The 25,869-nt window shown below is 39.5% G+C and overlaps 1 protein-coding gene across 3 annotated transcripts in view; it reads left to right on the forward strand.

Moving 5' to 3' along the window:
* polb (polymerase (DNA directed), beta) overlaps window positions 1–25,869 on the forward strand; it is a 99,918-nt gene that overhangs the window by 55,600 nt on the left and 18,449 nt on the right. For all 3 annotated transcript variants that reach the window (XM_078565735.1, XM_078565736.1, XM_078565737.1), the window contains exon 12: window positions 17,178–17,242. In XM_078565735.1, coding sequence (XP_078421861.1) covers window positions 17,178–17,242 — 65 coding nt within the window. The remainder of the gene's footprint in view (window positions 1–17,177; window positions 17,243–25,869) is intronic.

Raw genomic sequence — 25,869 nt, forward strand, 5'->3', positions numbered from 1 at the left:
TAGGTAATTTAACTGATTCAAGCACAATGAATCTGGTCCTGCTAACATACTAAATGTTGTATGGCAAGGGTGTTGTAGTGTAGTGGCTGTCATTGCACTAGTAATCCAGAGACTTGGCACTAATAATCCATAGAATCTGAGTCAGAATCCCACAGTACTAATACAGAATTTGATTTCAGTTTTTTAAAAGAATAGCCGGAACTAAGAAGATAGTATCAGTAAAAATGACAATGAAGATGGTCATAAAAAACCCAACTGGATCACTCATTCCCTTTAGGGCGGAAACCTCCTTCTTTACATGGCCTCAGTCTATGTGTGACTTCAGTCACACACCAATGTGGGCGACTCTTAACTTCCCTCTGAAGCAGCCCAGCAAGCCATTCAGTTACGTCAAACTCAGGGCAGCTGTGATGGATGATAAATATTGGCCTTGCCAACAGCACCCATGTCTGAGAATGAGCAGTGCATGCGAGGTGTGTGTGTGTGTGTGTGCGTGCGCAGGTGTGTGCAAACATTTGAAAAGACAAGTAAGGTTTATTTGAAAAAAGGCACACTTCAAAACTCTGTTACTATAATAGCAAATGTCTGAAATTCATACAGATTTATGAAATTGAGGAAAGAGGAACTAAAGTCTGATGTCTTGTTTTACCCTCACATCATAATTTTTATTGAGTGCAAATTACATGATTTTTTTTACACAGGAAGAAAACTATAAAAACAAGGCAATTTAGTAAGTCTGCTAAGGTTCAATGGCTATGGCCCCCTGATTTACTACTTGGCTGTCCCTGTAGAAAATAAAATATGTTATAAACAATGCCCTCAGGAATTAGTTGTGGCAGTGAACCTAGTTTATGTATTCTGTTGAAATATACTTGAGGTGTTTTTGACTCACAAAATTAAAATTGCTTATTGCTTCAATTTGATATATAAATTTTTGAAAGGTTATTTTTCCCTAATTTCATGGGAATCCCTATATTACGTGCCAATCCTGGTACTCGGGCTGGAGCTAGATAACCTGCTCGCAGATTTAAGCCCTTGGTCTTTCAATAGTCTGCTAGGAATTATACCTTAATTACCACAATGCCAACCATTTTCATCCACCCACTTCCTGTTGATCTTTTCCCCCTCCAACCTGAAGACAATGACTCCTATTTGGTTATAGTTCCTTGGGTTCTGGCTTCCCTCTGATACTGTGTCCACATCATTGACCTTCTTGTGTGAGCCTAGACAGTGGGCCATTTGACCTTAATGAGTGGGAACTTGGCATGTGTCTCTTTTAACCTTCTCCCCCCAGAGGTGCAGGCCAATTGGATTGCTACTACCTCCAACCCTGTGGCCCAGAAGTGGCAGGGTATCTGGGCCTTCCTAGTATCCGCTTGTTGCAGTTTATGATATTCCAGCTCGGATTGGGAATTCATTGTGGGAGTCGATTTCCTAGTCCCTCAGCAGCATGGCAATATGTCACTGCATGTCATGAGATATTGAACCTTTCTCTCACACTGCTACGGAATCCTGACTTGGGGAGTGCTCCTAAAATACTGCGTCACCCACGTGCTTAAATGTGGTTAATTTGAGTTTGTATCTGATATTTCATGCCAGGTTAGTTTCTGATCTTGACCAGAATTGCTATCCAACTGATTAGTTACAGTGTAGCACAGGTTGAAGCAGATTGTTACAAGGCATCAGCTGTCTGACTTGGAAGAAGTTGCATATTTGATGATAAAATACAATAAGCAAAGACTGAAAAATGTAAAACCAATGATGAACTGTTAGAAATTATAATTTCACAAATATAGGGAAGTCAGAGTTAATGATAGAGTCCAGACATTGCATGTCAGAGAAGTAGGAGCTCAACATCACGTCCTATGCTATTGAGTTTAATCCAACTAAAATCTTTTGCATTTCAGTAGCTTGATGAATAAGGAAGCCCTGCCAGACTAAAGCAGTCACTCTGAAATAAAAACATCCCTCCAGCTCAGAGTCATTGAGTTGGAGTGTGAGTTGGCAACACTTCAACACACAAGATAGGGGGAGGAGTATTTGGATAGTTTACTGCGGACCACATTCACACCTTGTAGAGGTATGGAATCAAAATGAGGTTGGTTTGACCGGTAGTGTACCGAGTATGGAGAATCAGGATTATTTAGAGAATGAGGATCTGCAGAAAATGATCCTATCCAATCGGCACAATATACTTGCTGCCTGTGAGGATAGGATTAAGTTTGAGCTTAAACCCTTCGAGCAAGAGACTGTCCAAAGGGAATTGAGAGGGGTGGGAAGTGGGGGGCAGATTTGGGAGGAGGAGGAAGGGAGGTGTAATGAGGTAATTGTAGGGGTTCAATAATTAGGGACACAGTTGGCATACCTGGTGTCAGTATGAATCTCAATCCTGCTTGAAAAGATAATGGAGAGGGAGGGGTGGGATTCAGTAGTCGTGGCCCATGCTGGGGCCAACCCCATAGGAAAAAGTAGGGAAGAAGTCCTGCCTGGAGAGTACCAGAGGCTAGCTAACTTAAAGAGCAGGACATTAGGAGATTTACAAGTTATGTGCAAATTGGCATAGGAATACAAATGCCAAGGAGGTGAACATGTGGCTGAAGGAGTGATGTAGGAAAGAGGGGTTACATTTCACGAGACACTAACAACAGTACTGGGATAGGAAAGAATTGTAGCGTTGGGACATGCTTCACCTGAACTGGCCTGGGACTGGGGTCTTAGTGGACAAGATAACTAGGGTGATCACAAAGACTTTAAACTAGTAAACAAAAAGGGGAGGGCTCAGGTGGAAAGGATAGTATAAATAATAGTTCTAAAACAAACAAAAGGGGAGAAAGGGAGAAATGTGAAAATAGCTAATAAGATTCTAGGTTAAGGTATGGCTGACTTCATTGGGATGAGACACTGACTGTCCACAGTGAACTGGGAAAATCTGTTAATGGTACAACGACAGAAGAACTTTGGCAGTTGTTCAAGAAATAATTGAATGTGTTATAGAGCCAGTTTATACCCTTAAGGGACAAGAGCTCTACTTGCCAAAAATAACAGCCATGGACAGCTAAAAAAGTAAGGGACAATATAAAACTAAAAGAAAAAGCCTACAAAAATGCAAAAGTTAGTGCAGATCCTGGTAATTGGAGAGAGCCAAAGAACAACAAAAGGTGACAAAACAGATAATAAGAGCTACAAGAAGTGTATGGAAAGAAACTTGCAAGGGATGTCAAGATTGAAATTTTTTTCCCAATTACCATAGGAAAGAGGTGACTAGAAGCAATGTGGCCCCTTTGAAAACTATTAATGATATCATAAATGAAAATTAGAAAATGGTGGACATGTTGAATAATCACTTTGTGGCAGCATTTTAAACATCAATGACGACTTGCATTTGTATAGTACCTTTAACAAAATAAAACATCCCAAGGTGTTTCACAGGAGCATTATCAAGCAACATTTGGCACTGAGCCCCATAAGGACATATTAGGGCATATGACCAAAAGCTTGGTTAAATAAGTATATTAACAAGGATCTTAAAAGAGGAAAGAGAGTAATGCAGAGGTTTATGGAGGGAATTTCACAGCTTAGGGCCTTGGCAGCTAAAGGCATATTCGACAATGTTTCATTTGAAGTCAGGGATGCTCAAGTGGCCAGAATTAGAGGAGCACAGATAGGCTAACGGAATGCTGGAGGACTAGAATATAAGGAGAGGGGGGGTGGGTGGGCAAGGTTATGCTACAGACATACAAACAAAGGATGGTAGAAGCTTAGGATTCTCTTCAAATAAAACATCAATTAATGCTAAATTAACTGTTAAGTTTAACTCTGAGATTGATATATTTTTGTTAACTCAGAATATTAGGGGATATGGGGCAAAGGTGGGTATATGAAGTTAGGTCACAGTTCAGGTGATCTCATTGAAGGGTGCAACTGGCTAAAGGGGATACATGGCCTCCTGTTCCTGTTTTTCCTTTTTTATTTTACTAAGGGGGCTACTCAATGGGTGTAGTTTTTTTGTGGAATCACTGCTTTGTTAATTTCTTCTTGAGGAAGATGCTCCTTTCTTCATTTTTGGACACAAAGGAAAGGACAAGTCTTTATATGAAAAGAATGTTGGAAAATCAGTAGTCTAAATAATTCTTGGAAGATGGTCATGGCTTCTGGTACTGGCGTTTTAATACTGATAAATTTCATTTTAAAATGGAAAGTGTTTGTGAAATGCTGAAATATTTATAATTTGTTTATTTTATATAATCAGAACAAAGCACTGGACGGAATTTTACAGCCCCTCCCACCAGCAGGATTTTCTGCTCCCGCCAAAGTCAATGGACTTTTGAACAGTTCGCTGCATTTTATGGGCTGTAAAATTCCTCCTGCTAACTTTTGTGCTTTGAGTTGGCATCATTTTTATCAGAAACCATCACTACATTAATTGAGATATGAGGTGGAGGGTTAATTGCGGTTACCTCCTTGTAATGTACATGGAAGCTGGATGGTATGGGTTGTGGTTAATTTTGACTGAATAAAATTAAGCAGAGGATTAGTAGCGGTTAGCCAGCTGCTGCCTTTTGTCTGTTTAGAATGAACCATCACTTTGCAGTTATGTATCTTTGAAGTGCTGCTTGCAGACTTTGCCCAAAGCTCTGAAAATGCGGAGGCACCGGACAGTAGTCTGCTTTTACTACCTGTCTGAATGTTGATTGTTTGGTGGCACCAGCATTCCCAGCTGTACTCTTTGTCTGCCTGCCTACCTGCTGGAGAGGTCTGACTCAAGTTTTTCCAGGAATCCTTTTACGGACAGTTGCTTTGGAGACAGTAATGAGGAAGTTCACGGCATGATTAAGCTTTGAACAACAGAGCCTTTGTAGGATTTAGTTTGCTCAGGCCAAGCCCTTTCTTTACTGGAATCCTAAGACATATTTTGTTAAATTAATTTCCTGATTAACTCACCAGTTCTGAATTGCTATCGTAATCACCACAGTAATGGCCACAAAATGCATAATTAATGTATTTTGATAGTTTCAATGCTGGAAATTCTTCCAAGTGGGAAAATTGCAGCCCAAATCATTTTTAAAAATGGGAGCACCTTTTTAGTTGTCAGCCTTTTATGAAGAGTTCATTAAGTTTACAGTAAGCCTTCACTTAAAGTTGTAGTTGCATTCCTGAAAATTGCGACTTTAAGTGGAACAACTTTAAGTGAATCACATTTTTCCATTAAAACTAATGCAAAGGCTGTAATTAGGCTTTGTAGGACCTTCATCCTCAGAGAAAAAATATTAAAACATTACACCCTGCAAGTTGAAATATTTTACATTGCTAAATTCCTACACGGTATTCATAAATGAAATAACTTCAAAATAAATTAATGTAAACATAAAAGAAGAATGGCAACTTTCTACTTGTAGCATCTCCTGCTCAGGGTCATGCTTGCAGACTGAATCAGTTATTCAGCAAAGCAGTTACCCAATCTATGCTTGGTTTTCCTGCACGTTGTGAGCAGTGAATGCAGTCTGCAAAATTGAAACAAGTACAAGTAAATCGTGGCTGGAGGAAACCTGGAGGGAGTGCATATAGGGCCCTGCATGGCAGATGTTCTGTGTCCTGCTCTTTCCTGGGAAGAGAAAGGGATGCAGGAGGTGATTGAAGAGTGGACTGAGCTTGCTAGAGCTTTGTGGGCAGCTTTGTTCAAGGGCAGCAGCGAATGCCATCACTGCTGCTGATTGCAAAGTCCAGACCTGTGTCTAATAACACATATTATGTGGGCTTCTTCTACAGTCTAAATATTTAAAGGTGAACTGTTCTTCTACATTGTCATATAATAGGGAGTGATTTGTCCACTATTCATTTCTCTCAGTCACTTTGTGTTGGCAGATCTTTCAACATCAGGAAATCCCCGAAGAGTTTCAGCCTTAAGCTGTACATCATAGTCTCACGTTTGGGAATCCTTACCAAAACCCTGTCTTCCAGGCTGTGTCTAACTAGCATTCTTAAACTGGAGTATCTTTAGCAGGAGTATCGAGGCCAAGACTGGCATTCTTCTTGCTTTCTGTCATTGTAGAGAGGACTTAAAATATTGATAGGAGGCTTTCAAATTCACTCTACATGTTGGGATAGATGATGAGAGAAAGAGCAAGAGTACAATTGAAAAGCATACATGTGGACTAAGAAATAAGACAAGAAAAAGAGAAAGAAAAGGAACAAAAGGTGTGGCGGAGGCAGGTTCAATAAAAGCATTCAAAAGAGAATTAAACTGTTATCTGAAAAGGAAAAATGTGCAGGTTTACAGGGAGAAGGCAGGGGAATGGCACGAGGTGAATTGTCATTCGGAGAGCCAGTGCGGACACAATGGGCCATAAGGCTGCTTTCTGCACTGTAATGATTCTGTGAAGAGAAAACTGGACAATAGCTGAAAGGAAGAGTACAAAATGCCACCTGGCTGTTCCCGCTTCCCCATGTGATAATGGAGCTTTTCATTTTTAACCACATTTAGGTTTTTGGCATGAGATGACTCAGGTGTCCAGGTCAACACCAAACAGCTCAGATCCAGGACAATGTCTTTAGACAATGAAGTGTGCTGTACATTCCTAAAGCAAAGTTTAAATCAATTTGATGAAGTAGTTTTTGGATCATAAAAGTGGACAATTAAAAGAAGAAATATGTGGTAATATTCCAAGGCATTGTATTTTCTAAATGATTTTATCTGTCTACTTGTCCTTATTCTTTGAATATATGCCATGGAATCTTTTAGGTACACCTAATCAGACAGGTGGGACTTAGTTTAACATCTCATCCAAAGGATGGCACTCTCTCAGCATTGCACTGAGGTGGGAGCCCAGATTGTGTGATTGAGTACTGGAGTGGGACTTGGCACAACCTTCTCACTCAGATGATGTTACTACCACTGAGCCAAGTTTTCATACAAGTATGACTGAAAACTATGAGCTGACTACTGCAATAAATTTAGGTACACCCACCAATGCCTCTGGTGATCCGCATGCTTTGGTAGCATGCCACATGACTCATTTTAGCCATTTATTATCTCTTGTGCATATTTTGACCAACTTATCAGACATTGTCTTCTGATCACTGCAAAAAGCAAATGTGGAAAAAGAATGGGGCATTGTGCATCCTGAAGAGAAAGTGGATACACTGATTGTATTATGATCTAACACACAGGTTATAAAAGACATATAACAAAAAGAGTAAGCCTCATGTATTGTTGGGCATTGTTCATATTTCTTGCATCATCTTTTGAATCTATATGAGCTATGTGCAGTTTATGGCTTAACCCAAAAAGTATTATTACTACTCAAGGATGGGAGCGACTCTGCATCTGCTGGGTATTGTAGTTTGTTTTTTGATTCTTTGATTGGTCATGCATGGCGCTTATAATTATGCATGGTCAAGTCAATAAAACATTTGACATTTTATTGTAATTGCCATATGTGATTTTTGAGCTCATCTGCTTATGAGATTTCTTCGTTACATCTTGCTCTTTGGTTATTGTTAGTCAGCCTTTTCATTCCATCAATTATTTCTTTCCACTTTTTATTTGGTTTCAATCCTTATTTCCTAATATCTTGTGTTGTTAATCTGCTTAGTCGGAGGTATGTGGTTTACTTTCATTGTGGAGGCAATTTCCTGCCAATCCAATTATGCCTGTCCATTTTGCATTTTTAAACAAAATCCCATTTTTAACCGTTCATCATAACTCTCTCGATATTCCAAATCAGATTTCAGAAGCTTGCTGTTTTTGCATTATTGACATCTGTGAGCAATTTACCTTTTTAAATGTACAGTTTTGTTTAGTTATTATTTTGTTCGGAGTTTAAATGCAATATCTGTACAGTTGTTTGTCACTTAGTGAGTTTCAATTTAAAGGGTATTTTCATTGTTGGCATAACTAATTTTTTTTGGACTGAGCGTATTGTTGGAGTACTGAGTCTAGAGGTTTGAGCACCTTTATTGTAAAAAAATATTCCAAGATGTTTCCCAGAAGCGTGAGGTAAGGTCCATTAAATGATATGAATGCAAGTCGGTAGTATTCATTATATAGGCAGTCTGTACCATAACGAGGTGCATAAGCACACTGACATGGAATAGTCCTGTAGGGAAGGAAGTCTGCCGTCATTATCCACTTTGGCCTATTTGTGACTCCAGATCCACAGCAATGTGTTTGAACTGCCCTCTGAAATAGCCATGCAAGCCACTTAGTTATATAGGGATGGGCAATAAATGTTGGCCTTGCCAATGTAAATAACATATTTTAATTTTTTCTTGGACTGTGGCTTTAAAAACTACCATGGCTGCAATTTAAAAGAGATGTTCAATGGAGCAGAAAGAAGAAAATCTACAATGTTGCTATCCTAGAACAGTGTGTGCCAGGTTGGACAGAATGGTGCTGGAAAGGAGACCTGGTTTAAGAGGGAATTGTCTAGCGATGGCATTTTTATTGGCCACTGACCAAATGGCCAGGTTTTGTGTGAGGGTAGTGCAGTAGATCAGCTCCTAGCCTGAAAAGAGGAAAGACCTGAAATCTCTCCCTCTTGTGTTTTGTAAGACTCCAGTAATCCTGCCATAGTAGCTATCCAGCTATTCCTCACATCGCTGTATCCTCCTTTCTTTGAGAAACCCCTGTAAGGAGGAAAAGGGGAAAAATCACCAATAAATACATTAAAAACAAGTTTTAACCCGAGAACCACAAACTGGAAGTGCTGGGAGACCATCTTGCATCAGCCACGACAAGGGATTTGGAAGAAATCAATCAAAGTCAACCCATCTAATCCTGAACTCCAGATTGGTGCTATTGAACTGTTTTATCTCACCCTTAAAATCCTTGTTTTGTATGTCTTACGTGAGTGTGTGTGTGTGTGTTTGTGTATAGGGGTTAAGAAGGGGTAACATTTAAGTTATAGAGTCAAAAGTTAGCAGTTCATATTTCTTTTGCCACTGGTTAAAGTCAATTTGTTTAATAAACAGTTGTTACTAGTTAAGTTTACAAACCTGGTGCTTGTATTCTGTTAACCTAAATTAAACAATTAGGTAGAATTGGGGCAATTTGGTGGTCTCATTAAACTTCTCACGTTTGTCTCAGCTAGGGGAGCAGTGGGGCTTGATACCACAGTGCACTATCCCCAGTGAGTCATGACACCAGCGACACCCACATCCCACAAATGAATGAAAAAAAACAGTGATGAATGGAACCTTCATCGCAACTTAAAAGTTATCCGCAACTCTTGAGCCTATATTCTTTTCAAACACCTGTACTGGTTTGAGAAATATAATGACACTTTTAAACAGTTAAAGGTGAAATAAATGTTATTAATAGTGTATTTGGGCGGCACCAAAAACAGCACTTTGATCTTTAAAGCATTAAATGTGCATAATATGGAAGTTTGAAGTTCACTTATTGTTGAGGGGCATTCACACTTGAAGGTTCCCCAAAAATGAGATGCTAGGCTCCATCTGGCTATAAAGAAAAAGGAGCTGAGGGATGAGGCCCTTCTCAGCTCATCTCTTTCAAGTGCCTCCTAAAGGATGGGTAAAGTGCAACACTGACTACTCCTGTAAAAATGTTATAGCCTGGACAAACCACTCTGACAACCGAGAACGGTTGCATGGCTCGGGGTAGTAATTATACAAGATTTGACTTAATTTGTCACATACTTTTTTTCCAGCAATGAATAATTTATTCAAAGTAAACAGCTCAAATTGTGACAGAGCTAAATGTCAGCATAGGTATTTCAACATTTTAAGAAATATAGATGCTTCTAGTGATTTAGCCAAGTAATTTACACCATAATTAAATAGAACAGATCACCTTAGCTGTGCAAGGTATGGAACTTGGCACAGCAGATTGAAAAGATATATTAAAGCCAAAGAAAAGTAAATGGTTTAAGATTATAACAATTGAATGTACCTATTTTCAAAGTTTTGATGTCAAACTATTTTTACAGAAACAGAATTGCAGATAAATTTAGAATCTTTGGATTTCTCAGCCCTCTTGATGAATGTTTCACATGATCTCTGAATTATTAATGCATAGAAGCATTAGCTTCTATTCAGCCCATCATGTCTGCGCCAGCTCTCCAAATGAGCAATGCACCTCATGCCATTCCCCCACTTTCTCCCCTCACCCTGCACACTCTCCTTTTTCAAGAGCTACTTTTCTTTCATCACTTTTATTTGTCAGAAACTGTACCAGGTTTGGTTTATGGTGCTTGGATAGTGCCATTATGTATATTCTCCTTCACCGATCTTTCAGGAATTAACCATGGCATTTGTTCTCATGTTTACCCAGGTTTGTCCTGCAATCATTCTATCTCTCTTTTTCTTTAACATTTGTAGAACAAACATAACCATTCGTGAAATCAAAAGTTCCACTAATTTAGTTTGTCTGTTTCCAAAACGGCAATGACTTGCATTTATATTGTGCTTTTAACTAGTATAATATCCCAAGGCACTTCAAAGGAGCATTATCGAAAATGAATTAAGATGCTACATGAGGCTTTTGGACAGGTGACCAAACACTTGTCAAAGCGTAAGTTTTAACAGTCGTCTTAAAGGAGGAGAGTAGAGAGGTGGAGAGGTTTAGGGAGGCAACCCCTGAATTTAGGGTCGAGGCAGAGAAAGCATGAATGCCATTCGTGGAGCGATTCAAATTGGGGAAGCGCAAGAGACCAGAATTCGAGATGTACAAAGATCTTAATGTGCTGTAAGGCTGGAGGAGGCTCAGAGATAGAGGAGTGCCTTCTACAGAGGAGTGACATGAGCCAACTTCCCTAGCACATGTCTTTTAAAATAGTTTTAGCGGTTATGTGGAGTATCAGCTTAGTTATGTACCTGGGATGGGTGATGAATACAACAATACTTATTCCACATAATAGAAATTTTGTGCATGTGGCATTTCAAAATTCAGATTTTGCATTTCACGGATCTTTTTATAGCTTTCCTAACTTTCTGTTTTCATGTCTGAAGAAAACTTACACCTGCATTGGCAATGTGCCTTTTCTCATTAGAAGTGCTTGTCAGGTCTATTGTGGTTTTTCTTTTAGATTTCCAGAATCTGCAGTTTATTTCATTTTGTAAAATCATTTTCTTTTCCTTCTTTGCTATTGTTATTTCAAGTGAAATGTGTGTTTGTGTAGTGTTAGTGAGAAGATCATAGGTGCACAAAGCCTACAGGTGTAGGGTTTGTACTAGATTTATCACTTTATCCACAACACTGTGATAAGGAATGCAAAGTATCCACCTCACTTATGATCTATTCTCTATTTGCTGTAGATTTCATTATACTCGTATTTCATATTCAGGAGGGACGCTACAGCTTTTAAATTGTTATTGGAATGAGTTACATGCAGTAGTGGCAGTTAGTCTGATAGCTATGTAATGTGAATGCAAACTTCAGGGAACATCTGATTGAACATATTTATTGTTCAGATTAACCTTTTATTTCAAGCAGCTGCAATTGCTATTTGATGTTTTAAATGCCCGATAATTCAATAGCATCAGAATCCCGAAATGTTATACGTAGGGATCAGCATTGGAATTTTGTTGAGATAATCATCTCTTTAAATGTTGTCCTTTCAAGTGCATGTTGTCCGAACGTTCATTTTACACATGACTTTGCAATTGCGGACAAGCTAAAAGGTCAATTAGCATTAATGGTTGTTTTGGTTTTGAGTGCTCCTAGACCTAACTGCAGAATTTGATTATGATTTAAGTACAGATCTTGCATGTGTGTATTAATCTGGAATATGCCACGTGTTTGCCGTGCATCCGTATTTGGGAATATATTTTCATCGTGCCAGCTTCCAGTACTAAAATGATAGGGTAGGAATTGCTGGCAGGAATGGTGCATGCAGAAGATCTGTCTGACTTTAAAGTACTGCAGCAACCACTTGCGTAAGCCACCTTGATAAGTGTCACTGCAAAGTGATTCTATATAGTTACCTTCAATAATTACTTCTGAGCTTTTAAAATGGTTTGTCATCAGATACTGGTATCTTTTCAGGGGCACTGAGTGCTGTGGATGGTTATTGATGAAAGCTCCCATACTCCAGTAATTTGATATTATTGAAGATTCACAATATGTTGTTCACAGACACGATTTCTTTCAGAAACGAACACACACAATAACAGCTGCTAACTGTGAAAGAGGCTCAGTCTGCAAATTGTTACAAACCTATCAGAAGTTTCAATAGAAGTTTATAGGATCTTAATCCATATTACTTTTTTTTCTCATTCTTTTATGGGATTTGGCTGTCGCTAGCAAGGTCAGCGTTTATTGCCCATCCCTATTTGCCTTTGACCTGAGTGGCTTGCTGGGCCATTGCAGAGGGCAGTCAAGAGGCAACCACATTGCTGTGGAGCTGAGTCACATGGTAGGCCAGACCTGGTAAGGATGGCAGATTTACCTCATGTTCCTGGGTGGGCAGTGAAAACGAGACAGGATAGCCCAGTTTGTGTGTCAACTAGCACACCTGGCGGTTTGCAAAAGGAATCCTTATGAAGTTGCTGTTGTTTCATACAGTTCTCCTTTGCAGATACTATCCTTTGGCATTTGTTGTATAACATTGCTGCTGGTTTATTAAAAAATCCATTTACTTCCCTCTGAGGATTCAATATGTCAAAACATGTCACCACAAGAATAATGTTAGCCAGAGGGTGAAAAGGGTGAAAATAACTTAGTGTGCTTGCCTAGTGATTATTGTGCTAAACTAGTAATGCAGAGGTAATGGATTCTGACCCTACCAAAGCAAACTTTGATTTAATTTGGAAAAAAAACTGGCTATTTGTGGGCTGGCACCAGAAAATGGCATTTTGTGATTAAAATAAAAGCAATAATATCGTTCAGAGAAAGTAACTTTAAAAAGCAAATTGGAAATTTAATTGAAAAGAAGAAATTTGCAGGGCTATGGGAAAAGAGCAGTGGAGTAGAATTCATTGGATAATTCTTTCCACGAGCCAGTACAGACACAGTAGGCCAAATGGCCTCCTCCTATCCTGTGAGATTCTATGAAGGTCTGCCCTACATATGACTCCAGTCCCACACTATCTGGCTGACTCTTAATGCCATCAGTGCAATTAAGGGTAGGCATTAAGTATTGTCTTGCCAGTATATCCTTGATTCCAAGAACAAATATAAAATAATTGTCATCTGGTCACGGAGAGGATGAAAAGCTCATAGGCTGCTATGCCATCTCAGACCTGATGTTACTTCCATTAAGTTGCTGTTCAAACCTGATACAGCAGTTTTTTTTATAGCCATTGCTGTACCCACTTTTCCCAAGATGGTGCAGTGAAAGCAAAATTCAACTGTAAGCTTCCCAATAGCCCAGTTTGTTCAGGCTCTCTGTAACTGCAATGCAAATGAGATCCCAATTTAATATCCTTGGACCATTTATTATATAGAAGGCGCTATTATTGTTGAAGGCTGAAATAAAATTTATGGCATCCATGATCAATGAGAGAAGGCTTCTTGTCCAACTGAGTTCAGTCCAGAAGCAGAATGTTTACAGTTCAAACTCCTCGTACTATTAGCCATGGATTCTTGCTCTGGTAGCAGGGCAAGACTGTTAAATGATTTAAGTACAGGAGGCAGAGAGAGAGAGAGACACCCACGCAAGATCAAAGGTTCGAATATGTTGTCATGTTCTTCTGGAAATGTGACTTGAGCAAAGCCCTAGAATGAAACTTTTATTGGTACTTTTCACAATGTCTGTGTTTTCTCTTACAGCTGCTCCCTTTTGTTTGCTAAAATATGAATTGGTGAATCTGTAATGAAAAAATGATAGGTTTGTAACCATTTCAATTGGCCTAGTTTATTGGTACTGAAATATGTTTTATGAGCTATCTGTAGAATTACAGGCATGTCTTAATTGTTTTAAAAACAAAAAACTACTGAGGATGCTGGAAATCCAAAACAAAAACAAAATTACCTGGAAAAACTCAGCAGGTCTGGCAGCATCGGCGGAGAAGAAAAGAGTTGACGTTACGAGTCCTCACGACCCTTGAACGACCCTTCGTTGAAGGGTCGTGAGGACTCGAAACGTCAACTCTTTTCCTCTTAATTGTTTTAGATTAGTTGATTGGTTTATTGTAGATTTTGGTGTACAGTATTGGATATGTACCAATAGTAATGGAACAGTTTACTATTTTTACCTTTTCAAAATGATTGTAACTATTTCTGTCTATTGCTGTTCGTTTGTAAAGGGCCATTTACTTTAAAGCTGTTCCAGGAAATTGAATGGGCAGTTCGGGGAAAGAAATTTGCAGGGCTAGAAGAATGCAATGGGGTAATAGGATTCACTGAATTGCTCTATAGAGAGCCAGCATGGACATAATGGACCAAATGGCTTCCTCCTGTGCTGTAAATGACTCTCTCACTCAGAGATGAGAAATGATTTGGTTGTAGTCTGAAGCTGAAGATAGACTGTATGAATGAAGGGAACATTATTCCAATTTTAAACTAACATCTAAAAAAGCAGTGATCTTCATCAAATAAAGCATTACATTTAACCATCAACTGTAAATAACATAAAGGAGAAATCCAGTGTCAGAGCTAATAAATTTCATAAGTACTTCCTTGTTTTGCATATTTTCTCCATTTATCCTGAATGAAAATTTTATTAATATCACTATTGTTGTTTTTCATCTTCCAGCATTGTAGTAAATTTCTGACGGAAATAACTTACCATCTTTTATGCTATTGGAGAATTTGTGTCTTTTGAAAAGTTCTCTCATGATAGCCTTCACACTGCATGTTATGGAAGCATTGGGTGAAAAAACTTCCACTTATGGCATAGCGTTGAAATCCCAAGGGACACAGGTCAAAAATGAAGTTAGGAGTAAGAAGGTATGATTAGTTTTTTAATGTTACCAGAGAAGATTATTGAAGCAGCGTGTAAATGGGGCAAAGAGAGAATTAAGTGCTTATGGAGAGAGAATTAAGTGCTTATGGAGAGAGAACAGCTGAGGAGGACAGTAATAGGTGAGTAAGACTAACCTAGGGGAAAGTACTGGCATGTTTGAGTTTAATGGCTTTCTCTCCTATCCCTAAAATGCTAATGTTCTTCAGTAAAAGATTTCATTGCTTACTTGATCAACAGGAAATATTTAGGAGAATTTGAACTCTGAGCGAGCATCTAGCAGGAAACTGCTCCGGCAAATTGATTTCCCGCACAGCAGGAGGTGGCTGTGGCAATTTTAACTGCTGGGCCTTGTTTAAGTACCGTCAGTCCAATTTGCAGCCAGAATGAGCAAGAGGAGGCACTGAACGGCTGCCGTCTGATGAAGATCTGGCAGCTAAGGACAGTCATGAGACTTCCATTCAAGTGATTAGTTGGTTGATGGTTTTGGGCAGTGGGGAGCAAGCAGTGGTGGGGAATTTGGGGCAGGGGAGTCCACAACTTTCACTGTGGTTGCCCGGATGAGCATTCTTGATCCTGGAGGTTGGTGTATTCTCACTCCTTTGGAAAGGAATACTGACATATTAGTTCTAAAAAGCCTGGGAAAGGCAAATCATATGAACATTGTCATAATAGCACTGAAATTAAGTGTTTGAAAGAGAGTGCATCTGTCCTGGTTACCTCACCACTAGTAACTTTGAGTGGGCCCTATTCAAAAAAAGAACATCCTTTGAAGATTGTAATCATACTTCTATATCTTTATTTCTGTCCATGCTTTTGATACTGTGTTTCTCACTTTGTGAGAGACACTGTTACAAATTCAATGGGAAATTGATCCAGGAAAAGGTAGAACAAAAATACTTTTAAATAAAAAAAAAACCTTTAGACAGCAATCTGCCCAGTGGAATTTTGAATATTTTACAGACTCTTCTTTTAAGTTAAAAAATGCTCAGTGAGAATGAATTTAAATGACAATTACAGAATTATATTTTGAGTGAACTGTATTTTAAAATCCATGTTGTTCACTGCATGTTGTAAAAGAGGAATTCCATTGGTCCAATCAAGTTGGGTTAAATGGCAGCATTTCTCAAATGAGCACAGCGGCTTCAGCTCACTGTTAAATCGCAAGTTCAAGTCATATGCTTGATTGCAGTGAACATTCCAATGTGCTTGTGGGGTAGATTGGGAAATGTGAGGTGGATTGAAGCACATTGGTATACCTTGTGTTTTTAGTTGGTCTGTATTCATCATTAAACACACTGGAATGCTATTTTAACACATGGGCTTATAAAATCCACAGTCTGGTTTGCATATCAGCAGTCATTACTTCACATTTAAAACTAAGATTGTTAACCGTCAACATACAAGAACATAAAAGCAATATTACAAGAGCAAACTGGAAACTGTCAAAGGGAAAATATACAGTGAAGCGTTTGTCTGATATGGACAATTTATTTATGCTGCAATAAGTGACCTGCATCTGCCACCTTTTAACAAGTTTGGAAGAAATGTGCAAGTGAATACCGGAATATTCAAACCTGACCATTTTTTACATTTTTCTTCATTGGGATTGTTCATTGTCATCTCAGCAACTTCCACCTGTTCTGTACTAGTACAAATCCACCTCACTTCTTCTGTTCAAGAAGCACTTGTACATCAGGTTCCGGAGTCGTTTTCTACTTACTTGCTGTGTGCAAGTACTGCTAATTGATTTCAGTATTCATTCTGCATTTCATTGGACTGAATCATATGGAGAAACTTCAACCACAAGAGTGCAGCATTGCTATGCATTGAAATGTTGTATACTATAGTTGTTATATTGCTATATATTGAGCAAATAATGATTATTGACTAGGTTAGCAGTATCTGCACTTGATTTGACTTAAAGATGGCATCCCTTGTGATGGGAGATTGGAACTGTACTAATCCATGCAATTTAGTTCATCAGGCTTATTCCTTTCAAGATCATTACACTAACAGCCAACTTTCTGAGGCTATATCCTATGGAATTGCTCCCTGGTCACCAAACTAGCAAAGAGAATATTAGGAACATCAGTCTCTCCTTACAATTGACTTTGTGAGTGAAAGAATGCTGGCTTAAACTTACTTACATAACTGCAGCAATCATGATGTGCTTGAAATATAAAGAGTGGTGTTCTGTCCTCTAGCACAGCCATATGAACTGAACTGGCTTCCTCCTTTGCTGTATGATTTTATGATAGTCACTGGAGCCATGGTGTTTTTCTGACTCTTCCTTTGCCTCCTTTTCTTCAACAGGGTGTCTGCCGATTGCCGGATGATAGTGATGGTAGTGATTATCCATTCAGGAGAATTGACATTAGGTGAGTTAATTACATAATACTTAAAAGATCTCAAAAGTCACCTCTCCCAACTCACACTTATCTAACTGGTCTGGTCAGAGCCCCAAGGCAGTAATCAAATTTGATATGAAGACACTATTTGTCAGAAAATATTTTGGAAACAGCTGTTTGACGAAGTTAGTCCATGATGTATAAGGTCTTTCTTTTTTTGGTTTGCTTTTCTTCAGTGACTTGCCAATATAAATGTTAATTGTTCCACTCTTCCACTCTGCAATCTCACAAAGAAACAGTTAAGAACCATGCAAAATCTAAATTGACTGTCGGTACAGATTTTATATCACTGCTGGAAAATGGTGCACAGAACAAGTTAATATATAGGCCATAGAATTTATCAAATGATAATAGAGAATACTAACATTTTTTTCCTTAGTTTGGTGCAGTGACTTGGAGTGAATGTTTTATGTTAAAATTATTCTCTATATACAAATTGCTGAATAAGGTGGTGGACATCACTTTCTTGGCAAATAATATGATCTAGTTATAGCTACCTTTCTGTCTCTGTCCACCATGACACTTTTGATGGTTAAATGCTCTTAAGTAATAATTAACCTTGACTGCTAATATTCTATTTCCTGCTGATTTTTGTTTATAACTCATCATCTTGGTTGTTTCCCCTCTCTCTTGCTTTGTATCAATCTTTGACCTGTTGCCCTTACTCTTAGCATTCTAAATCCATAGAATTAAATATTTTATAGTATAGAACAAGGACATTGAGCTCATCCTGTCTATGCCAACCCATTATAAGGGAAGTAAATTGAAGCCATGGCAGGACAGCTCGGTCCTGTGGAATGCGTGACTTGTAATATGCAGGAAGCCGTGGATGCTACCAGTGTCCTAGACGATCACGTGTGCAAGAAGTGTCACCAGCTGCAGAACCTTGAGCTCTGGGTTTCAGAGCTTGAGTGGCGGCGGGAGTCACTGTAGCACATCCACAAGGCTGAGAGCCATGTGGATAACACATTCAGAGAGGTGGTCACACGGCAGCTTAGGAGCCTGGAGGCAGAAAGGGAAAAGGTGACCGCCAGGCAGTCTAAGAAAACCAGACAGGTATTGCAGGAGTCCCCTGGTTCACCAATCGGCATTCCATATTGGGTACCAGTGAGGGTGTTAGTTCCTCAGAGGAGTGCAGTCAGAGCCAGGTTTGTGGCACCACAGGCAGCTCTGCTGTACAGGAGGGGAGAAAGAAGAGGGGAAGAGCAGTTGTAATAGGGGCTTCGTATGTTAGGGGAACACACAGTCGTTTCTGTGCTCATAGACGTGACTTCAGAATGGTATGTTACCTGCCTGGTGCCAGGGTCAAGGATGTCATGGAGTGACTGCAGGACATTCTTTTGGGTAGGGTGATCAGCCAGAGGTTGTGGTCCACATTGGTACCAATGACTTAGGTAGGAAAGGGGGTGAGGACCTGAAAGCAGACTTTAGGGAGCTAGGAAGGAGTTTGAAAAGCAGGACCTCTAAAGCAGTAATCTCAGGATTACTCCCAGTTGCACGTGCAAGCGAGTATAGAAATAGGAGAATTGAGCAATTAAACACGTGGCTGGAAAGCTGGTGTAGGAGGGAGGGCATCAGATTTCTGAGGCATTGGGACCGGTTCTGGGGAAGGTGGGACCTGTACAAGCCGAATGGTCTACACCTGAACAGGACTGGGATGAATATTCTCACAGGGAGATTTTATAGTGCTGTTGGGAGGGGTTTAAACTAGATTGGCAGGGGGTGGTAACCTGAGGGCAAATTCAGAGCAGGGAACTAGACATGGACAATTAATGAGTGACTCTGAAAGACAGAAGCAGCACAGGTTAAAAAGTGTACAGCATAGGAATTTGGCAGTGTTAAAAGGTATATATGGAAATGCAAGGAGCATAGTAAATAAAACCAATAAGGTGAGAGCAGAGATAGACACATGGCAGCGTGATATCATCACTATAACGGAAACTTGGCTTAAGGAGGAGCAAAAATGGCAGCTCAACAGTCAGGCCAGATAGGGAGGGGGGATAAAAAAAGGTGGGGGCATGACATTATTGGTTAAAGAATCAATTGCAGCTATGAGGAGGGATGATATACTAAATGAAGCATCAAATGGGGCCATATGGGTGGAGGGGTGAAGTAAAAACAGAAATTAGGAAAGCAAAGAGAGGATACGAAAAAATATTGGCAAGTAAAATCAAAGAAAATCCTAAGATATTTTACTAGTACATTAAGAGCAAGAGAATAACTAAGGAAAAGGTAGGGCCTGTCAGAGACGTACATGGTAACTTGTGGTTTGATGCAGAAGATGTGGCCAAGGTTCTCAATGAGTACTTTGTCTCTGTCTTCACTAAGGAGAAGGATGATGCAGACATTCTAGTTTAGGAGGAGGAGTGTGAAATATTAGATACAATAAGCATAGTGAGAGACGAAGTACTGGAGGGACTGGCATCCTTGAAAGTGGATAAATCACCAGGGCCAGATCGATTGTATCCCAGGCTGTTGAAGGAAGCCAGGGAGGAAAAAGCGGATGCTCTGAGGATCATTTTCCAATCCTCACTAGATACAGGCGATGTCCCAGAGGATTGGAGTTCTCTGAATGTTGTACCTTTATTTAAAAAGGGTGCAAAGGATTGGCCAGAAAATTATAGGCCTGTCAGTCTGACTTTGGTGGCCGGCAAATTATTGGAAACAGTTCTGAGAGACAGGGTAAACTGTCACTTAGAAAGGCAGAGATTGATCAGGCATAGTCAGCATGGTTTTGTTAGGGGAAGATTGTGTCTTACTAAATAGAATTTTTTGAGGAAGTAACAAGGAGGATTGATGAGGGTAGTGCAGTGGATGTTGTCTCTATGGATTTCAGAAAGGCAGTTGACAAGATCCCACATGGCAGACTGATCAGGAAAGTGAGATCTCATGGAATACAGGGGAAGGTGGCAAATTGGATCCAAGATTGACTTAGTGACAGGAAACAAAGGATAATAGTCGATGGATGTTTTTGTGAATGGAAAACAGTTTCCACTGGTGTTCCACAGGGTTCAGTGTTGGGGCCGTTGCTGTTTGTTGTATATATTAATGATTTAGGCTTAAATGTGGGAGGCATGATTGGGAAATTTGCACATGACACAAAAATTGGCCGTGTAGTTGAAAGTAAAGAGGATAGCTGTCGACTCCAGAAAGATATCAGTGGTTTGGTTGAGTGGGTGGAGAAGTGGCAAATGGAATTCAATCTAGAAAAGTGTGAGGTAATGCATTTGGGGAAGGCAGACAAAGCAAGGGAATACTCAATAAACGGGAAATTATTGAGAGGAGTCGAGGAAGTGACAGACCTTGGAGCGCATGTCCACTGGTCCTGGAAGGTGGCAGGACAGGTGGAGAAGGTGGTCAAGAAAGCATATGGAATGCTTTCATTTGTTGGGCGAGGTATTGAATACAAAAGTAGGGATGTAACGATGGAACTGTATGAAACACTGGTTATACCACAGCTGAAATTTTGTGTTCAGTTCTGGTCACCACATTACAGGAAAGACATGATTGCTCTGGAGAGAGTACAGAGGAGATTTACATGAATGTTGCCAGGGCTTGAAAATTGCAGCTATGAGGAGAAATTGGATAGGCTAGTGTTGTTTTCCTTAGAACAGAGAAGGCTGACCTAATTGAGGTGTACAAAATTATGAGGGGTCTAGATAGGATAGACAGGAAAGACTTGTTTCCCGTAGCTGAGGGGTCAGTTACCAGGGAGCATAGATTTAAGGTGATTGGTAGAAGGTTTAGAGTGGACATGAGGAAAAACTTTTTCACCCAGTGGGTGGTGGGCATCTGGAATTCACTGCCTAAGTTGATGGTTGAGGCTGAAATGCTCAACTCATTTAAACGGTACCTGGATCTGCATCTGAAGTGCTGCAACCTGCAAGGCTACAGACCAGGTGCTGGAAAGTGGGATTAAAATGAGTGGCTAGCTTTTTTCTCTTTTTTGGCCAGTGTAGACACAATGGGCTGAATGGCCTCTTTCTGCACTATAACTTTCTATGGTTTTATGTTTCTATTGTTAGAGCAATCCAAAACAAATCCCATTGCTTATGTGCTCTGCCCATAGCCGTATATTTTTCGCTGCTTCAAGTGTTTATTCAATATTCCCTTAAAAGATATAGTATGTTCGAGCACACCTTGTGGCAAACATCCCATGCTCCAGCAACCCTCCAAATGAGAAAATTTCTCTTTGCTTCCCTCTTCAGTCTATTTGTGACATTTCAATTGGTGACCTTTTGTCATTAGATCCAGAATCATAGGAGTTAGCCTGTCCTTAGGCACCCTATCAAAATCCTGAATAATTTTTAAAATACTATTAAATCTTCTCTTATCCTTTAAAACTCCATTGTATATAGTTCCACTGTCTCAAATCTCTTCCCATAACTATAGATTCCCATTCTTGGCATCATCCTGGTGAATTGACATTGTGCTCTTGATGGCTTTCATCTCTCTTCCAACTGAGGTTATCGAAACTTCCATACACTACTTTAACCATTCCTCATACAATTGTCACTTCTTTATTCTATGCCACTTGTTTGTTAAACTAAAAATGCTATTTATGCTGTTTATGGCATTTAGTCTCTCAGGGAATTACATATTTGAACCCCTAAGTAGTTGCACCCGTCTGCATATTTTTGCTGAGTGAATACTCTCATTCCTTGCTTTTCCTCCCAGAATGTAGCACCTCACACTTCTCAACGTTAAATTGTACCAGCCATCTGTCAATCCAGTCCACTAAGCCATTGGTCTTCACATCTTTTACAGTCCTGTTTGTTGTTTACCAAACTCCTAGCTTCTGTGTTGTTTGTTCCTATTTTCCCTTGTTTTCTTTCCTTGCCCTCTTTAGCAGCTAATGTTGCTGATGAATGTGAGTATAAGACATTGACTTTAGCATTAATTTATCTTTAATTCTGAACAGTTTTATCTTGCTTTAGTCACTAGGCTGAGACTACCAATAGTCTATTTTGCAAGAAATCAGCCTGAACTGGATTTAAAGGCTCATTTGAAAAGTTATTTTGGACAAAAAGCATTAAAATGCTGCACTTTAAGAGAAAGCTAAGCTCAAAGGGAATGCAATCTAGAGATAGGCATACAATCCCACAGCCTTTGTTTTTTTTGTAATCTGCACTCCCTTCAAGTGTGGTTTCCATGAAATTAATATTATAATTCCAATCTAAACACCCAAATTCTGCCTAACATAGATTCTTGACATAGGCCCCAAGAAATGGATGGATGAATGCAGTCATATTGTGATTCGGAGTTTTCCAATTCAAGAAGATCCAGCTTTAATTTCCTAATCTATGTTCAGGCAGTACAATTGGTCTCAGTATTCCGGAGAGCTGCCTATTCCTGCAGAAGGGAAAAGAAAGGATCTGTCTGAGTCTTGATGTCCTCCCACCTGGCTAAATTAGTCCTGCCAGTACTAATTATCAAGATTATGGGAACAATGGTTATTTAGATGTGGTGCACGATGGTTGCTGGGGTCCATGGAATCGTAATCCAGCATTAGTACTGCTTTCAGGAGAAAAAGAGAGGTGGGGGGATGCAGAGAGGATGTTAAAAAGGAAGTGCATAAAACTGCATTAAACCAGCTTGGAACTGAACTTACATAAAGCTAGAGTTTGGGGACTAAGCAAACAATGCTGAAGGTTGTTCACTTAATGCCAGAATAATTGACTATGGCTTTTCCTCCATGCAATTAATAATTACTAATTAGTGATTGTCAGGGTTGACTTGTAATTAATACATGGAAAATATAACTGGAACACATTGCTTAATTGTTCCTAATTTGGCATCTGATTCTGCTTACTTTGTGTCTTCAAGTAGCCATTCAAACAACAGATTGATGGTGGTCTTGTAATTGTTGCCTGGCCCTCCTAACTGGAGATGCTTTGTGTGTGTGGCCTCAAAGAGGAAAAGTAAACTTTGAAAAAATAGCCTGTTATTCCCAGCTACATTTCAGTTTATGTCAGGTGTGTTGGTGAGGATGACAGGGCCGCTGGTCACAACACTTAAGTTTTAAGCAACAACACACAAGGGATTTTGTGTTTATTAGATTATTTTGTTATTTCATAAATACAAGATAAGTTACTCCAAACAGAGAATTTACTGGAATATAAGTTGTAACTCTTTCGAGTTATCAACAGTCACAGATTGTAACTCTTTCGAGTACATTCACAGTTCTTGGTTTTCAGGAGTGGGACATGAACCCACAACCCTCTGATTCAAAGGCGAGGGTGCTATGAACTGAGCCACAGTTGTAGAGTGCCACAGGACAGGGAGATCTAAGATTGAAGGGTTATCAATTACCTCCAAAGTTGCCTCTGCAAGGGTTGTGGGGTTAAAGTCCTGGAAGCCCGAGAAACATTGAGGGATACAATCTACATGTTTTGGAGTGAATCAAAAAGGTGGCCCATCACCAGTTTCTCAAGGGCAACCAGGGATGAGTAATAAATATCCACCTTGCCAGCAATATCTGAAAAAAGATTCTTGGCATCTTCACCATGCTGAATACACTTCTTAGCTTTGTAAAATCTAAGTCCCTCAACGATGTTTATGTTGTTCAATTTTTGGAGACCCTTCAAGTAGTCATCGAATAATATACAAGGAAAAGCTGCTGTCTGTTTGCCGACCCCTCCCTCACCACCAGCCTTGCTGACTCCACCACGGTATTTTTTTTCTTTTTCTATTTTATTGATACTTTGGTCATTACTCTACAAACTTTCCAAACGTGCTGACTTACACACTGTTCCCTCTTCTCCATTCAGCTATCTTTGTGATCATTTGTCATTGCACAGTCTCCTATTCTTAATTTTATTTTCCCTCAGTGTCTTGTAACTCTGAACTCCTTACCTTCCTCGGGCTTTAAAATCCAAACTTAGCATTACCTAATCAGCAGTCTTTGTTTTGGCTTGGCCCCTCTAATTTTATTAAGTGTTGGTAACATCCTTCACCATGTCTTGGCTCATCAGCTACATTCCTGCCAAAATAAACTCTCTGTTCACTTTTTCCTTCCTTCGCTCAGTGGAGCTTATTTGGAAGCATTCTCTTTAAGTTTCTAATTTGCCTGCCTTTTCTCAATTTAACTTTCAGGAAACATGAACATAATTATCTGTTCAGTGCTGGAGTGTGTTCTATCATTTTATAAAAGAATCAATATTTGGTAATTCAGTGCTTTGATTAATATCTCCAAGCTGGTTATTTTTTCATTACTCAAGTCCATCTACTCAGTAAATCTTCCTCTGTAAGATTAACATCATCCAGGGCAAAGCATTGCACTTGATTGGCACCCCATCCACAAATATTTGCTCCCTTCACCACTGACTCACAGTGGCAGCGGTGTGTGCCACTTACAAGATGCATTGCAGGAACTCACCAAGCCTCCTTAGACAGCACTCCCCAAACCCACGACCGCTACCATCTAGAAGGACAAGGACAGCAGACACATGGGAATACCACCATCTGAAGGTTCCCCTCCAAGCCACTCACCATCCTGACTTGGAAATGTATTGCCGTTCCTTCACTGTTGCTGGGTCAAAACCCTGGAAATTGCTCCCTAACAGCACTGTGGTTGTACCTACATCACATGGTTCAAGAATGCAGCTCACTACCACCTTCTCAAGGGCTGTTAGGGATGGGAAATAAATGCTGGCCTAGCCAGTGATGTCCACATCCCTTGAATGAATAATAAGAAAAAATAATCCTTGGTGGATCTCTCCTTAAGTTTTGTCAAACTTGCTTCAATGGTCTTCACCTGCTTGCTAATTTTAAGGCATTGGTTCATGCAAAGTTGAGCTTGGGATAACAGTATGTCAGTGTGGGTGGTTTTTCAAAAGTCTCAGACTCACAAATTTTACTTTATGGTTTTGAATTGTCTCAGTGTTATTTCTGTTGTTGACAGGGAACAATTCATACAGCTTAACAGTAGTTAGTTTCATCCAATCCTCCAAGGATTGAACTCGCAAATTAAACTATTCTGCAATTTCAGGAGATAGAAGCTCACCAAAGATAGAGGAGAGATCTCCACAGTTTGGGCGTCTCTTCAATTGTTTGCACTAGTTCAAAGTCTTGGTTGTTGCATGTGGGCAGCATAATATGACCTTGAAATTTAGTCACAAAGCTCTCACTTTTCAGGCACTCCTAAGTTGCCAATATGATGGTCAGGAAGCGATATTGGGGCTGCTTATTGTGGCCCCAACATTCGGTACATCTTTTAGACTCATTATTTCCATGTGCCCAAATTCCTAAGCAACAATATTGTTCATTTAATCTTTATCTTCATTTGATTATTTTCATAAACTTCTTTTATTTTATTGATTAGTTATATTTACTCCCAGTTCTTTTGTAATGCTTCTCCTGAAACAGGACAGGTCAGTTTGAAATAAAAATAGAAAATGCTGGAAAAACTCAGCAGGTCTGACAGCATCTGTTGGGAGAGAAACAGAATTAACATTTCGAGTCCATATGACTCTTTTGACTACTCCTGACATAATTATTCCAGTTCCAAAATAAAACCAATCTTTTCAACAAAATAATAATCTAACAGAGGGATTGAGTGGTACATCTTGCATGAGGTAAGAATAAAAGATGATCAG

This window comes from Cetorhinus maximus, chromosome 20 (assembly GCF_964194155.1).
Source record: "Cetorhinus maximus chromosome 20, sCetMax3.hap1.1, whole genome shotgun sequence".
Lineage (NCBI taxonomy): Eukaryota > Metazoa > Chordata > Chondrichthyes > Lamniformes > Cetorhinidae > Cetorhinus > Cetorhinus maximus.